We start from the raw sequence: 15859 nt of genomic DNA on the forward strand, positions 1-15859 counted from the left end.
TCTCTCCATCCTGTAGGGAGCAGAGTGATATACATCCACGACACGCACTGCAGAGCGCATTCATTCATCACCTGCATAGAAATTCAGCTCACACTGAGCGAGAGCGTCTCTGCTCAACTTTATCCATAGATCAACGTCACAAAGCCTTTGACTGAGGCTCCCAAACTCTCCGTTGCTAGTTTTCCAGAGGGTTCCCACTGCTCCGATTGACGGACGCTCATGCCTTTGTTTGCTAAAAGTGATCCACTTGTTGTTTTATGACTTCAGGTCTGAATTTGCCCTCAGACTTGGGTGATTTTTAACAATTACGAGTTTGTTGGTGCAGCATTAGTTCAGAGGTCTTCAATCCTGTTTCTGAGCATCTCAGGCACAACCAGTTTCAGCACAGTTGCCTGGAAGTTTGTAGCAAAGCCTAAACATTAAATATATAGCTTCTTTATTGGCATTTATTGTTCCATGAAGAACCTTTAATATCATTGGATCTTTCCCTTTTGCCACAAAAAGCTTCTTTAAAGTGCAAAGAGAACCCAAAGTTCTTCAAAGTTGTGCATACTGTGAGAAAAATGTCTCTAAAGAACTGTTACCTGAATGGCTATTCATGGACCCAAAAACAGATCTTCTTCTATTACATTATTGCAAAATGCTTAGATTGGACTGTGGGTAAAAAGTAAAGGATGAATTTAGGGATTGAATTAGGGAAACTCAAGTAGTATAGGGTGACCACTATATTTCAGTTTTCAAACAGGACTGGGGCATAAATACTTAACAAATGTGTTCACAACCATGAAACGATGTTACTGAACTTCAATACATAAAGTAACAACATCCTTTCCATTAATTTTCTGGCCCTCAACAATAGAATAGTAACAAAGGTTTCCCTCACTGGCCACTTTATTAGGTACACCTGTCCAACTCGTTAACATAAATTTATAATCAGCCAATCACATGGCAGCAATTTAGGCCTGTAGACATGGTCAAGATGATCTGCTGCAGTTCAAACCGAGCATCAGAATGAGGAAGAACGTTAATTTAACTGACTTTAAATGTGTCATGGTTGGTGGTGCCAGACGGGCTGGTCAGAGTATTTCAAAAACTGTTAATCTACTGGGATTTTCACGCATAACCATCTCTAGGGTTCAAAGAGAATGGTCTGAAAAATAGAAAATATCCAGTGAATGGCAGTTCTGTTAATGCAAATGCCTGGTTGATACCAGAGGTCAGAGGAGAATGGCCAGACTGGTTTGAGCTGATAGAAAGGCAACAGTAACTCAAATAAGCACTCGTTACAACCAAGGTATGCAGAAGAGCATCTCTGAATGCACAACACCTCCGACCTTGTGGCAGATGAGCTTCAGCAGCAGAAGACCACACCGGGTGCCACTCCTGTCAGCTGAGAACAGGACACTGAGGTTACATTTTGCGCAGGCTCACCAAAATTGGACAATAAAAGATTGGAAAAATGTTTCCTGGTTCTGATGAGTCTTGATTTCTGCTGCGACATTCGGGTCAGACTTTGACATCAACAGAATGAAAGCATGGATCCATTCCGCCATGTATCAATGGTTCAGGCTGCTGCTGGTGATGTAATGGTGTGGGGGATATTTTCTTGGCACACTTTGGGCTCATTAATACCAACTGAGCATTGTGTCAACGCCACAGCCTACCTGATTATTGTTGCTGAACATGTCCATCCCTTTATGACCACAGTGTACACATCTTCTTATGGCTTTTTCCAGCAGGATACCACTCAATGTCATAAAGCTTAAATCATGTCAGACTGGTTTCTTGAACATGGCAATGAGTTCACTCTACTCAATGGCCTCCCAAATCACCAGATGTAGTAGAACATGAGATTTGCATCATGGATGTGCAGCTGACAAATCTGCAGCAACTGCATGATACTATTGTGTCAATATGGACCAAAATCTTTGAGGAATATTTCAGTACTTTGTTGAATCTATGCCACAAAGAATTAAAGCAGTTCTGAAGGCAAAAGGGGTCCAATCCAGTACTAGTAAGGTGTACCTAAAGTGGCCATTGTATATATATATATATATATATATATATATATATATATATATATATATATATATATATATATATATATATATATATATATATATATATATATATATATATATATGTATGTATATATATATGTATATATATATATATATATATATATATATATATATATATATATATATATATATATATATATATATATATATATATATATATATGTATATATATATATATATATATATATATATATATATATATATATGTGTGTGTGTGTGTGTGTGTGTGTGTGTGTGTGTGTGTATATATATATATATATATATATATATATATATATATATATATATATATATATATATATATATATATATATATATATATATATATATAAATGTATAAATATATAAATGTTTAGCATTTACCACCCTTTAAATGACACTTTTCAACAGATTACAGTTAAATGAAAAAAAAAACATGCTGCCAATTTGGGCATTTGAATAAATTCAACTTTTCACATTGCAGCAAAACATCTTTCAGGAATGCTATTAATTCTGCAGGATGTTACAAGTTTAAAGGACATCAGTTCTTCTGCCACTTCTGTAGCAACCAGTGGCAACATACTCTGTCCTTTATAGGATTTTAATTCAGTCCTGCATGATTCCTGCAGGATCCCTCTACATAAAGCCAAAATCCCACAGGATTCCTGCAGAATTAATTTGTAGGGAAAGCTACAACCATTATTTTTTTTCTTTCCATTTATATGAAAAAGGAGGGAAATTATTGGCTTAATGACCAGCAAAAATTCGGGTCCCATGGCCAAACCAGTTGAGATATAGCTATATCTATTTAGTTTTAGGGTTGAAGATAAACTCATCAGGCCTCCAGCTCAGGTTTGGACACCACTATGTTAATCTCAGTTTCAGACAATGTCTGATCCCCTGATACATACGGCACAAAAAAAATAGAAAACACTTCAGGTCATTGAATTCTACAGGATTTCAAGAAGTCATTTTGCTTGTGTTCATTATAGTCAACCTGTAATCAAAACCAGTCCCCCTCATATGGAAGAAGAAGCTGTTGAGTTTACAGTTGTGACAATGAGCACTTCTGAGGATCAACACTGAATATTTGCAGTGTTCACACCATGTCATAATGACTGTCATTTCAAAATGACAACATCTGATTTTCATCTCACAGTTATTCACATCTTCAGAATTACTGTATGTATTTCTATGGGAATAGTATCAACGTCTAAACATAATGTCTCAATGAATCTGCAGAAGCATTTTTCAGAAAGAAGACAGAGACCTTGTGTAGGGTCAGTTATGACGTGATTTACTGTGTAATGACTTTTCAAAATGGCGGCCATTATTATACTCGCCCCAAAGTGCTCTTTGGGGTTGGATTTACTCCATTTGCAGCACAGCATATACATTTGCAATTGACTTTTTCTAAAGGAAGCAGAGCAACGGCTTTCCTAGACTCTGCCTATCAATCTGTCTTTAGGAATATCCTTTAATGCCAAAAGCTTTCATTTCTTACAGTACTGTGTATACCGGTGACATCTCAGATTTTGATTTATGTGAAGGGTGGTCTAATCATTTAGCAGCATGGAGTCCGTCATGGACTTTGGTGAGATTGAGATACATGTGGTCATTGTGGTATATTTCATTTTCTAAGTAGGTTTACTGTCATTCTGGGTTACTGTGGCAACATATCATCACATAACGCTCCTCATCAAGAAAAAAAAACACTGAAGTAAACTGTAGTTGTACTTTATTCACCTTGAAGAATTCTTCTTAGTGGAACAGGCTGTTAAAATAAGTCAAACACACTGATGCTAACCACCATTACATATTATCACTACTAAACTGTAGTTCACCTTTGAGTATTACAGTTCACGGCAGTGGTCTGGCTCACACTGCTAACATCTGGACATCAGAGCAGATGGGACTGATATGATAATGGTACGTAAACTGGGCCATGGGGGAAAATTCATTTTCAAAAGCATTTGCATTTGTTTCCAGCAAATAGAGGGATCTACTGGTTGCTGGTTTGATTAAATTCCAGATGAAATCCATGTCCGCATGTTAAACTTCACAATGCATGCATTATATCCATAAGTTTTGCCTTTGTGTAGGGCACTAACACTTACACCTAACCTCATCTGGCATGAGCAGCGGTATGATTTATTCTTTGCATTAACGGTTGGTGCCATGTGTGTCCTTGTAGAGGAATTTGTGGGACTTATCAGAGAGCAGGACATAAAATCGTGCTTCGTATTGGCGATTGACATCATCAAGCACAACAGAGCAGCAGAGCAGGTCACACCGTGTGTTGTTACTGACAGGAGATTGATGACGCTCCCTTTAGCGAGATCTTCTTTAGTCAGAAATCACAGAGAGTTTAGTAATTCACACTGACTCTGAATATAAAGTGAATTGCTAAAGTATATCTCTCTGGGAATATATAACCTAACATGTCATAATGATGCATTGACTACCTCTGAAAATATTTCAATATGTGACTAAAGCTATTTGAGAAATAGTTGTCGCACAGGTAAGTTGTCTCAAGGGCTATATATCAGGGGCTATAAGGGCTTGCATCAAACATCAAATTACGCACTGCAGTGGTTTGGGATTTAAATTTTAAAAACCTTATTCATTTTAGATTTACCCACACACACTGAATTATTAAAACAACACATGTAATGTAATAACAAATGGTTTTAAACATTTGTGAGTTTCTGATGTTGAACACAAAAGTGGATATTTTGAAGAATGTTTGCTGCCCCCCTTGATTTCCATAATAAGAAAAAGATACTGTAAGGATGGTCTCTCCATAATATCAGACCCCAAGAACTGCTGTGGTATTCCAGGAGAGTTGTCATGCATTAAAACAATAAACTTTCTAATATAAGAAAAAGATCAGCTATAGGAAACCAGTACTCAACTGTCTCGGTCATGCATCCTGAGTCCCTCTCTCTGCCCTCGACTTTACCTTCTCCACCAGAGCCGCTCACTCACATTCCACACAGAATGTACAAGTTTTTAATATGGCGTATCTTGTGGATCTTCATGTTTAGTATCATTTTCACTCTCTATGGGACTAATTATGAGATCACTTCCAAAAAAAATCACCACTATTTATTTCTACAGTATTTAAGACTAAAATTATTTTCCATAATTTGTTTTGTACATCTGACCTTTGTTTTAATTTGTTGTCATTTACTGATGTCATTTACTTAAGTTAAGAAATCCCAATTTTGATTGAAAAGATCAGAAACAAAAATAATGTTTTTTGAACCATTAATTCCCCAAAAAGATGTATTACTTATCTTAATGTCAGTATTATTCCAAACATTAAAATGTTTTGTGGTGTGATAAATTATGGTTGTAAATCAGTTTCCAGGCTAATAGAGCTTGTTGGTGGAATTTAGCTAATTTAATAGATAATTTCCAGTGGAGTATTTTCATTTTATTAAAAAAGAAAGGCTACTAATCTTGTTAAATATATTGTTAGGAGTAAAATACCACAGAGAGTCACAATTATAAACATGAGATGGGCGTGGACTAGGGGTAAACGTGACGTCCATATTGGGTGTGGGTCACTGATCAATGACGTGTTTAGGTATTTAAATTCTCCTCAAGTGAGTTAACAAATTTTTCTGAATTCTGATTATTAGTTAGTTGTAAAATAACAAAAACCTCGTATAAACCTAATAAAAGGTCCAGTTACCATAAACTCGAGAGGACCTCTGTTCTGTGCCAAACACTTTGTCGGCATCAAAAACACAGGACATGTTTAGATTCAAGGATCTGTGTAGCTTCATTTAAACTAGCTTCCCGCGATAATTTGCTAAAGTCAGTTTGAATGATTTATATTGATGCATTTTATATCACGTTAGTCTTTTTAATGTGCAGTTCTGCTGTGTTCATCTGAAGCGTGTCCTTCCTGACACTTGTTTTGGTTTGGCCATCAACAGGGGACGCTTGCGCGCTGCAAATACAGCTCTCAAACCACTGAAGTGTCTATACGCTTCATAAAGAACTTGCAGCTTTAGCCTACTGAACAATCATCCGGACACAATGTTTGTGCATTCTCAAAGTATTTTATTGACATCCTATAACTAATTTTACTTAGTTTAACCAAATTTACGCAAACTTATAAGTCAAACACCACGCCAGTGTTTCAATTTTACTCGTTTTAATAGATTTCCCCCAAAACAATACGTAAACATTGTGTAGAGTGTTGTGAAACTGTTAAAAGTTCATTTAGGGACTTTTTTTTACGTTACAAAAGTCATATTTGTTGGTCATGTCCACTTGAAAGTGAAGAGCATTGACAGGCGAGTGAGGCAACATAAAGCGCACATGTATTTCATTTGCAGAGGATTACGCTCGTGACATCTAATCGTTCAGGCTCAGATGGACGTGAGGTCCACAAACAGCAGCACGTGAAGTGGGACAGCGCTTAGTCTGTACTTTAACACGTTATGTAGTTTATTTAACCTTTAGCAGTAATTTAATTTGAGCCTTGTGTCTACCAGGACATTTGTCTTTACTTTACATGACATGTAAGGACACCATGGTCACTTTTCTTGATTTGGAAATTAATTTCAAAGCTCACATCATTTCTCTCATAAAAATGCATTAGAGGAATAAAATAGTTTAAGCTGCAGTTTGGACTGATTTGTACAGACGAGCACAATGTTGCTGATGATTATCATGCTGTGCCTATCCAGTGCAGAAGGTAAGACATTCTTTTTTTATTTTGTTTTTTTTAATTTATTTGGCTTTTTAAAATGTAATTTCATATAATAACCTGCATAAAACTGTCCAGGTGGAGATGGACTTTTTGTGGCCACAATTGAAAGTCATGTCTGTGAGGGAATGAGCTGAAAGACCTCTAAAAGTTTGCATTAATACAACTTATTTGCATATTAAAATTGTAACCTGTGCTGTGAACTTTATTGGATATAACTTTTGGTAAGTGCACTTAAGCTGAGCACATTAATATAAATGTTACTTTGGCTCCATATGGGTATTAATGTTGCTTTGCATAAAAAATAAATTAGATTTAATTGCAATTTACTTATATAATTAACTGCGGAATGCAAATAGCTGCTTGGTTATTACTGTAAGTGGATTATTTAATAGAGGAATTAAAACTTTATCGCATGTGTTTTGAAGTCTGCGCCATGGCTTTTAATAGTGAAACTGTGAGGAGGGAATTTTGCTCGAATTGTCTTCATTCACGTTGAATAAAACCCTACTTGGAAGGCTCATAATTTGAACTTGATATGCTCTGGAATTTTAGTAATGCCAAAAGCAGCAATGTTGAAATTAGAGAGTCTGACAAATAGGCTTGTCATCACTGCAGAGGCTCAGTCCTAGTTTGAGCTGTGCAAACTCAGTCACGTTTGGCCTAATGTTCTTAGACACTGCACTGACACTAGTCCATTTTCCCCCTCAGGCTCAGCCATTAACCTACTTTGAAACATCACTTTCACATATGAGATTCAAACATATTGTTTATCTTTTTATTTCGGCAAAAGTCAATAGGAGGCCAGTTGAATGATTTACCACATGGATTAGTGTCCTCTAGAACAGTGGTTCCCAAAGTGGGGGTCACTTGGTGATCTCCAAAAATCGAATTAATTTAATTAAACTAGTGAAATTAACCTACAGAAGAAATATAAAATAGTTACATAAAAAGCCATCAGCCTTTAGTTTTTTTGCGACCCCTGGGGTGATTACGTTAAATTAAAGACACAGCAATAGTGTCAGATGCAGCAGATTGATGTTATGGCTTCAGGTTAAACTTTCTGACACTTTTACAGCACTCGCGTATATTAAAAATAAATTCAGGCCATAACTAAACATGGTGGATGGTCTCCGAGTGGCATTCTCTAAAATTAAAGGATCAATAGACTTGGGCCTAATGGTATGTGTGCACTGTTGTGTGCAAGCTTTATATATTTATTACCACCTCAGAGGATATTGAGGGTTGCGAGTCGCTGGCAATGTTATTTTGGGGGTTGCGAATTGAAAAGTTTGGGAACCCCTGTTCTGGAAAGTCAAACTGATTACTTTAATGTAAGTTTACGGTACTTTGAAATAATCCTAATACTTAATTGAAAACAGGCGTTGAATTGATACAGGATTCTGTATAAAAAAAAATCTTTAATTTTTTTCCATTCCTGTGGTTTAATTTTAAAAATGAATGTATTGTAATGCCTAAATGTCCCCTTTAAGCACTATAACATGTACTTATGGTTTTAAATTTTAGGTTGATCAACATTAAGTGTTGATGTAAGAGCTGTGCATGGGAACTTTTACATAAAAATAAATAGAAATGATTACAAATCATATGCATAAATTGAAACGTTAGCACTTCTATAAACACAAAAGTTATTGTACGCCACTTATTTTTATGTCTTCAAATAAATACTTTAGCTTTCCAAGTGCTGGGTTGCTGCTGAAAAGGCAGTCGCTGTGTAAAACGTTTGATGGATAAGTCAACAGTTTATTCTGCTGTGGCGACCCCTGATTAAATAAAGAGACAAAAGAAATTTAATGGAAATTTAAGGAAATTTAATGAATGAGTGAATAAATACTCATGTAAAAGCATGTACATACAATATTTTCTAGTTTATTTTTTTAGTAATAAAGTGTGTTCTCTTTCATAGCTTTCAGTCTTTGACTGAAACTCAATTTAAAAGGCACCTATTTTACCCCTTTTTTTAAGATTTAAGATGAGTCTTTTGTGTCTCCAGGATGTGTCTGTACAGTTTCAGCCCAAAAAACCCATCAGATTATTTATCATAGCTTTCAGATCATTGGAATATTTTGCTCTAAACACGATTATCTGTTTTTGTGGCCTGTACCTTTAATGCTAGTTCTCCCCGCCTACCGTTCCCACATACCTGTTAAAGTGTCTCAGTCTCTGGCTGCATCAGATAAACTGCCAGTGACAGACATGAAGGAAGCAGATCTCACGTAACGCTCTGAGAAATAATACAGTAAGGACTTTCCCAATGATTATTTGATGTATTTGTTGTGGAGTTAATTCAAGCCTTTCGATGAGTCACATACAATGTTGTTACGAAGTTCACATGCACACACACAGTGCTAGCGTTTAACTTTGCACTGTTTTTGCACGCAAATATGACAGGATCCACGTTAATATCCACTGCTGTATGGATATCCGTTATGTTTATTTACAAAATAAACCTGATTTAACATCCACAAACCGGGATTGAAGCGTTTTCTTTTATAATTGTACTGACATGCAGCTGCAGTGATAAAGACAGTTTAATCGCTGTAATTTATTACAAACATGCCCTGTTTAAAAATGTTTTAAACTTGTAAAACTCATTCTTGAACACATTTTATAATGATTGACGATCACAGAGAGCCAAACAGATATTTTAATTCCGGTTACTTTGTGCACATACTGTCTTGTTGATATGATTATACATGTTAGATATGGTAATACCCAGCTGTCAATCAAATCAGTAGGCGAGGAAACTGCACTCCTACCTTTGCGGTGGGCCTCAGAATGGAAGGGATTTGGATCCTATTTTAAATAAAAAAGAGACATTGTCTTTATATCACTCCAATATGACTGTGGACACGCTCTACCTAAACACAGTTCTGTCTTAACAGCTTCAAAAAGATGATTTTTACCATAGGTGCCATTTAAAGTTGTTTTTTCATCATAGAAAACCAATATAATGTACAATGCATTATTACATTATAATATATATTTAAATACTAACAAAAATAACCATGTTTTAATTAAATTGTTTCGCTGCACAGCACAGTGCATTGGATTTTTTTTTTCTTTGGAATAGCAATCATTTTCACATATCAATATGACACTCAGACCAGCATTTGACAAACTCCTCCAAAAACGCACAGCATGTCAAGATCAACCTTCAGCTTTTCAATGCTGCAATCAGAAGGCAGTGTAGCCCTTGCCGCCTGTCAGAAGGTAAAGGTTAAAGCATCTCTCCCAGATGAGTGATTTGACAAGATGCTTGTCTGGACACAGTACACCTGATCAGAGTGATGTTGACTATTTTTGCCTCCCCAATGCGTTGCTTTATTCCAAACCATCCAGCACCAATGGAAATGTGTTTTTTGGTGTTACTGAAGTAGCAAAAACATTTTGTGGGCTTGACATCTATGGAAATGTTTTCTGAAAAGATTATAGACCAGCACACTGGGGAGAGGTTCAAACAGTAATAGAATGATAGGTTTTTGCTGACAGGTTTAGACCAATCTCCTTTTTTTTGTACTCTGACTTTGAATGAGAAAGGAATGCCATAGCAAATGACTCTTCTGAAATACAACTCTGCAATATAGAAAGAGCAGTAGTGCTGAGATTTTGCAGTCTGGAACATAAAACCCCCCATTTTGATAGCATATTTACCAAGCATAATGTTGTGTGAAAGTAACCTTGCCTTTTCCGTGTTTTTGAATGAAAGCTTTCATTACGGGTTCTCATATAGAGGAGTCAATCACTAATGGCGGGATGCATCTCAGATTTGTTGGATAGAGTTAGGAACAGGAAAATATGCAAATAATAAAATGCAACTAAGCATTCAATCATGCATAATTAGAATTGGAAAATAGATATGCTTATTAACTTTCTAATGAGTAATTTTTTTCTAAAAGATTGCATATCCAATTAAACATGTTCATCTAAATTAAGCTAAACCTCAACAGGTTGTCTGATATACTTTAAATATGATGTCAATGCAGCAATTAACAGCATGGGAGGAGCTTACCAATGTTTTTGTGCAATGAATTATTGACTGGTAATAATAATAAACCATTCAATTACAGAATTGTATTTTATTTTTGGTTGAACTATTTTTATTATTATACATTTTAGCAGACATTCACTTGTAAATAATTTTTTTTTAAATATAAAAATTAAACTTACATTTTAACGATTAGACATGAAAAAAAAACCGTCATAAAAATAATAATTATACAAACAAAAAGTAATTCCCCCCATCCCCCACCCACCAGTGCTGTCCAGTTTTAAAAGTAGGTACTGTACTAAAGCAGGGGTGCTCAAACTTAGCCCTGGAGGGCCGGTGTCCTGCAAAGTTTAGTTTCAACCCCAATCAGACACACGTGGGCTAGCTGATCAAGCTCTTACTAGGCATTTCTAGAAACACCGATGCTGGTGTGTTGAGGCAAGTTGGAGCTAAAATCTGCAGGACACTGACCCTCCAGGACCAAGTTTGGACACCCCTGTACTAAAGGCATAGTAAACATATTAATCACAAGTTTGTTGAGAGGAAATAAAGGGGGACTCATTTTTTTTCAAATAACAAAACCTTGACTATTAGGGTAAATACATCCTCATGTACAGTAGAGGTGAATGAGGTGCAGAAAACCTGACTTAAACTTGCTCAGAGAAAAGCTGTTGTTATCAATCATTGTTTACTTCACTAAATCAGGTTAATGGTGAGGATTTGTGAAGAAATTTCATGCTCCCTTGTAAAAGTATTTTGTAGTATTTTCAAAATCCAATATTTTATTTTGATACATTTGTGGCTGCTGTATTTTGTAGTTTAGTTTAATACACTAAAAATTGAAGTACTTTGTATTTTATCTTAAAATACAATTCAATGTATTTTTTCCCATCCCTGATGGTACTACCATCTCTAAGACATCTTTTCAGAAATGAGTCCAGATACATGGGTAACGCAGTTAGAAATGTTAGACTTCATGAAATCTCTTATTTGAAGATATCTAAAGAAGTGATTCGAAGGACTACTGAATTTCTCACACAGCTGCTAAAATGTGCATTTTATTTTTGGTTCTGTTTCTCTACTTAATATCCAATCATGTCCCTGAAACAAAATCAGCCCTGATTTAGACATGCACTCTAGGGGCCACTAGAGTCATTTACTTGAAAATTCCATTAATATTTCATAAGTAGTACTTTTTGTTATACTAATATAATCCGATTAATTTTGTTTAAGGAATGAAGGTTGTGGAGTTGTCAGATGACCCAAGATCCATGTCCCCTTTTGCTGTTCTCCCAAGTGTGAACTATCAAATCATCAATGCAGACTACCTCCTCCTCAGAGAGACAAGTCAGGACGTAATGGACAACTCAAGCCTGCGGGCACAAAGACAACCTTTCATCCTGACTGGACTGAATGGCCAGCCAGCCATCAATGTCAGCTTTGGTTCCATGTCTTTGGAGCAGTCTATACCATTGCATATGATCCACACTGGCCCCAGGATCCGAGCGTTTATATTGGCCCGTCAGGTTCGATCATCTACGCCTGCCTTGTATGTGTTGTTTTATGCAACCGGCAATAGGGATGATACGAGCGAGGGGCCTATTCAAAATGTCCCAGGGCAGAACGAAGGAGGGTATATGTGTGTTACTCTATACGCCTTTTGGGAATCTAAAGAAATCCGGGATAGCTGCTCTATTTCGGCAGATGGAGGTTTCTGCTTGGTGCACCTAAGGCCCGAGCCATCATGGTTCAACCCTGCAGGAGGCAGGTCCAGTTGGGAACAGAGAGGTGATCAAAGAGGGAATGTTGCTGAACTTTATTACCAAATTAGACCCAGTCCCAGTGGTCAATGTGTCCCGCAAGAAAGCAAGATAAGAAGGGGTCCACAACATGGTGAGCTAGGACGGCAGGTGTATGGAACCTCCATGAAGAAGATTGGGACTGTAAACCTACTGCGATCACCTCCAGGAAACCCCACATTTATGCGTTTGCGCCTTGGAGGAGCTGTGATCATCCAGACGTCCTCAAAACCACTGAAGACCACAGACACTGCCACTTTCTATGTGTTCCTATCAAGCACATCACCAGTGGAACATTTCATTCTGAGGTAGGTTGAATTAATCTTTTTTTTTATGTGTCATTTTTTAAATGGACGTTTTTTTCCTAAAATATTGTACCCACCAAGGTTATGATAGTTTTGGATGTTTAAATGAGTTTTATTTTGATACTATTTTAATGTCTTCGGTTAGGTTTAGATTGATTCGTTTAATGGCTTTGTAAGTTTTAGTTTAGTTTTTTATTTTGTGAAAACATTTCTATTTTCGACCCTGACACTGAAAGAATTGGTCATGCTTTTGTCACATCTCGATTAGATTTCTGTAATTCACTTTTTGGGGGTCTACTAGCTACAGTACTTCTCTTAAAACATTACAGCACATTTAAAACTCAGCTGCACTCGTGCTGACACACACAATGCCACACTGTCACATACTTCAACAGCTTCACTGGCTACTGGGCAAGCCACAAAATGATTTTAAAACCCTGATTTTAGCATATAAAACGCTTCATGGTTCTGCTTCTGGTTACATCTGTCATTTGGTGACTGTTTCTTCTTCTTCTCGCTGTTTATGTTCTGCATCGGGTTGCAGACTCAACAATATGGGAGGTAGGGCAATTGTGGCATCTAAATTATGAAATGCTTTACCGACAACCATTAGGAATGCCAGTTCCCTGTACTGTTTTAAGAAGTATTGCTTTTTGCTATTGCTATTTTTTAGTATTGCTTTTAATCTATGAGGACTTCTGTCATTTTTTACCATTAGGTATTTTATGTTTTTTTTTATTGTTGAAAAGCGCATTACAAATAAAATGTATTATTATTATTATTATTATTATTTTTTTTTGTTATTGTTATTGTTATTATATATATATATATATATATATATATATATATATATATATATATATATATATATATATATATATATATATATATATATATATATATATATTTTTTTTTTGTATAATATATATTTTGTATATTTAGTTTAAGTTTACAGAACACGTCCTGTGTCAACCAGGGCAAAGTTCATCTTAGTAATAAAAATAAAATAATTGTTTAAACAGACACTGAATCCATTACCATTTAGATGCAATTAATAAAAGTAAAACATATTAAGCATTCTGACAATCTTTTTATATTAAAGATCATACTGCACTTTATATGTAGTTAAACATGGTAGTTGACATTTTTTGGCAAAAGTAGAAAAGTTAGAATATTATTTTATATTTATATTTATATTTTTGTATTTGTATTTGTACTTGAGAGAGTTCCGGTTACGCCACTAAGAGGATGACAGCCTAATTTTCTAGAACCCTGACGGTTTTGTAAGATAACCCTTAAAAATTAGATTTTGTAAAATCTTGGGAATATTGAAAGCAACAATGGAGAAAGGGGCCTTCACGAGGAGTAAGACAATAACATGTGTGGTAGAAAATGAGCCTGAAACCAGCAAGATAATAGAAGCTGCTCTCCGACATCAGCTCATGGTCAGTCTGCGGTGCATTCTTAATGAACTTCGTGAGTTCAGACATGATAATATGGAACAGTTTTACGAAATAAAAAAGGAATTAAAAAGAACAAATGGTTGGAGGAAGAATCAGAGGAAAGAATCGACAAAACTGAGACTGTGATGCTAGTCAAACGCCTGACACAGCGCCAAGCTATCCTGGAAGCCTGAGTGGTCGACCAGGACGAAAGTGAGACCCATAGAGACGATTTAAGAATCTAAGGTATACCTAAAGATAAAAAAGGCACAAATATGATTGAGTTTTTGAACAACTTTCTGAAAAATGCATTGGGATCAGTATTTGTTATTTGGGAGAGGTAATGTTAAGGTGTTTACTGTATAGACCATTTTATTGTGGTCACGTCATTGGCCTATGAACATTTCCTGTTTCTATCAAACTATACTGTAACAAAAGGCAATTCAACATTAACAATGTTAAAACAGCGATCATAACAATTTTTATCAATATTAGGCTTTCTTATTCTCGGAAGCTATACTGTAGGAATTAAAAAATGTAAAACAGGAAACACATTGGGACCATTGTTTTTGTTTACATCCCTCAAAATGGTCTATATTGGTTATGAAGGGTTAGGCTGGGTAGTAAACAACAAAAATAAGATTAAAAGTTACCCTAAAGTTATTACATTTAATGTTATTGGGATTTTAAACCGAGCTAAGAGAAGTCAAATATTGATGAATGAAAAGGGAAAATGCAGAGATTGTGCTATTGCAAGAGACACGTCTCACACCAGTGCAACATGAGAAGTTAAAGAGAATGGCATTCTGCAAGGTGTATTATTTTTCTTGTAAGTTAGACCATCGAAGGGGAGTAGTAATTTAAATATCACAAAAAATATAATTTAAGTATCTATCAGAAATTTCAGACAAGGAAGGGAGATATATAACAGTTACAGGGTAAATAGATGATATTATTATAACTGTATGTAATGTCTATAAATTTGCACTTGACTGATGAGTTTGTCTGTAAAAGCACATCGACAGGTGTTTCTCTAAACAGCCGCAGGTCAGATTTTCCACCACAGAATGAGTGCTTATTAATTCTGAAAATTATCATTTATTTTTGTTTATTATTATTTTATTTCAGTTAGTTTTATGTTGACTTTTTTTTAGTTTCATTTAGTTTTTGTTTTTTTTTAATTTATTGTGAATTAACTTTTATTTCAGTTTTCTTTTTTTTTTTTTAAGGTTTTAGTCTTATTTTTATTATTCATTCACTACAATACAGTGCATCAAAATGATTAAATTAGGAAATAAATGAGGAATTAAATGAATTTAATCCATTTTGGAATACGCCTGTAACATAAAAAAAAAAAAGTGGAAAAAGTGAAGCGCTATGAATACTTTCCGGATGCACTGTAACCTTGGTACTAACTTTCATATGGTTAAAATATTGACTTTCTTCTGTAGAGCACAAATAAAGACATTTTAAAGTACTAGTTTTGCCTGTGGGAGTTTGTGGGGTCTAAAACAT

At 35.4% G+C, this 15859-nt stretch overlaps 1 protein-coding gene across 5 annotated transcripts in view; it reads left to right on the forward strand.

Moving 5' to 3' along the window:
• Window positions 1-5631: 5631 nt before the first annotated feature.
• si:dkey-1d7.3 overlaps window positions 5632-15859 on the forward strand; it is a 40664-nt gene continuing 30436 nt past the window's right edge. For 2 of the 5 annotated variants that reach the window (XM_073935195.1, XM_009295368.5), the window contains exons 1-2: window positions 5632-6774; window positions 12032-12905. In XM_073935195.1, the coding sequence (XP_073791296.1) occupies window positions 6732-6774; window positions 12032-12905 (917 nt within the window). In that variant the 5' untranslated portion in view covers window positions 5632-6731. The remainder of the gene's footprint in view (window positions 6775-12031; window positions 12906-15859) is intronic. The other 3 variants (XM_073935196.1, XM_073935197.1, XM_073935198.1) reach the window with 2 other exon arrangements.

The sequence above is a fragment of the Danio rerio genome, chromosome 21 (genome assembly GCF_049306965.1).
Source record: "Danio rerio strain Tuebingen ecotype United States chromosome 21, GRCz12tu, whole genome shotgun sequence".
NCBI classification, from domain to species: domain Eukaryota; kingdom Metazoa; phylum Chordata; class Actinopteri; order Cypriniformes; family Danionidae; genus Danio; species Danio rerio.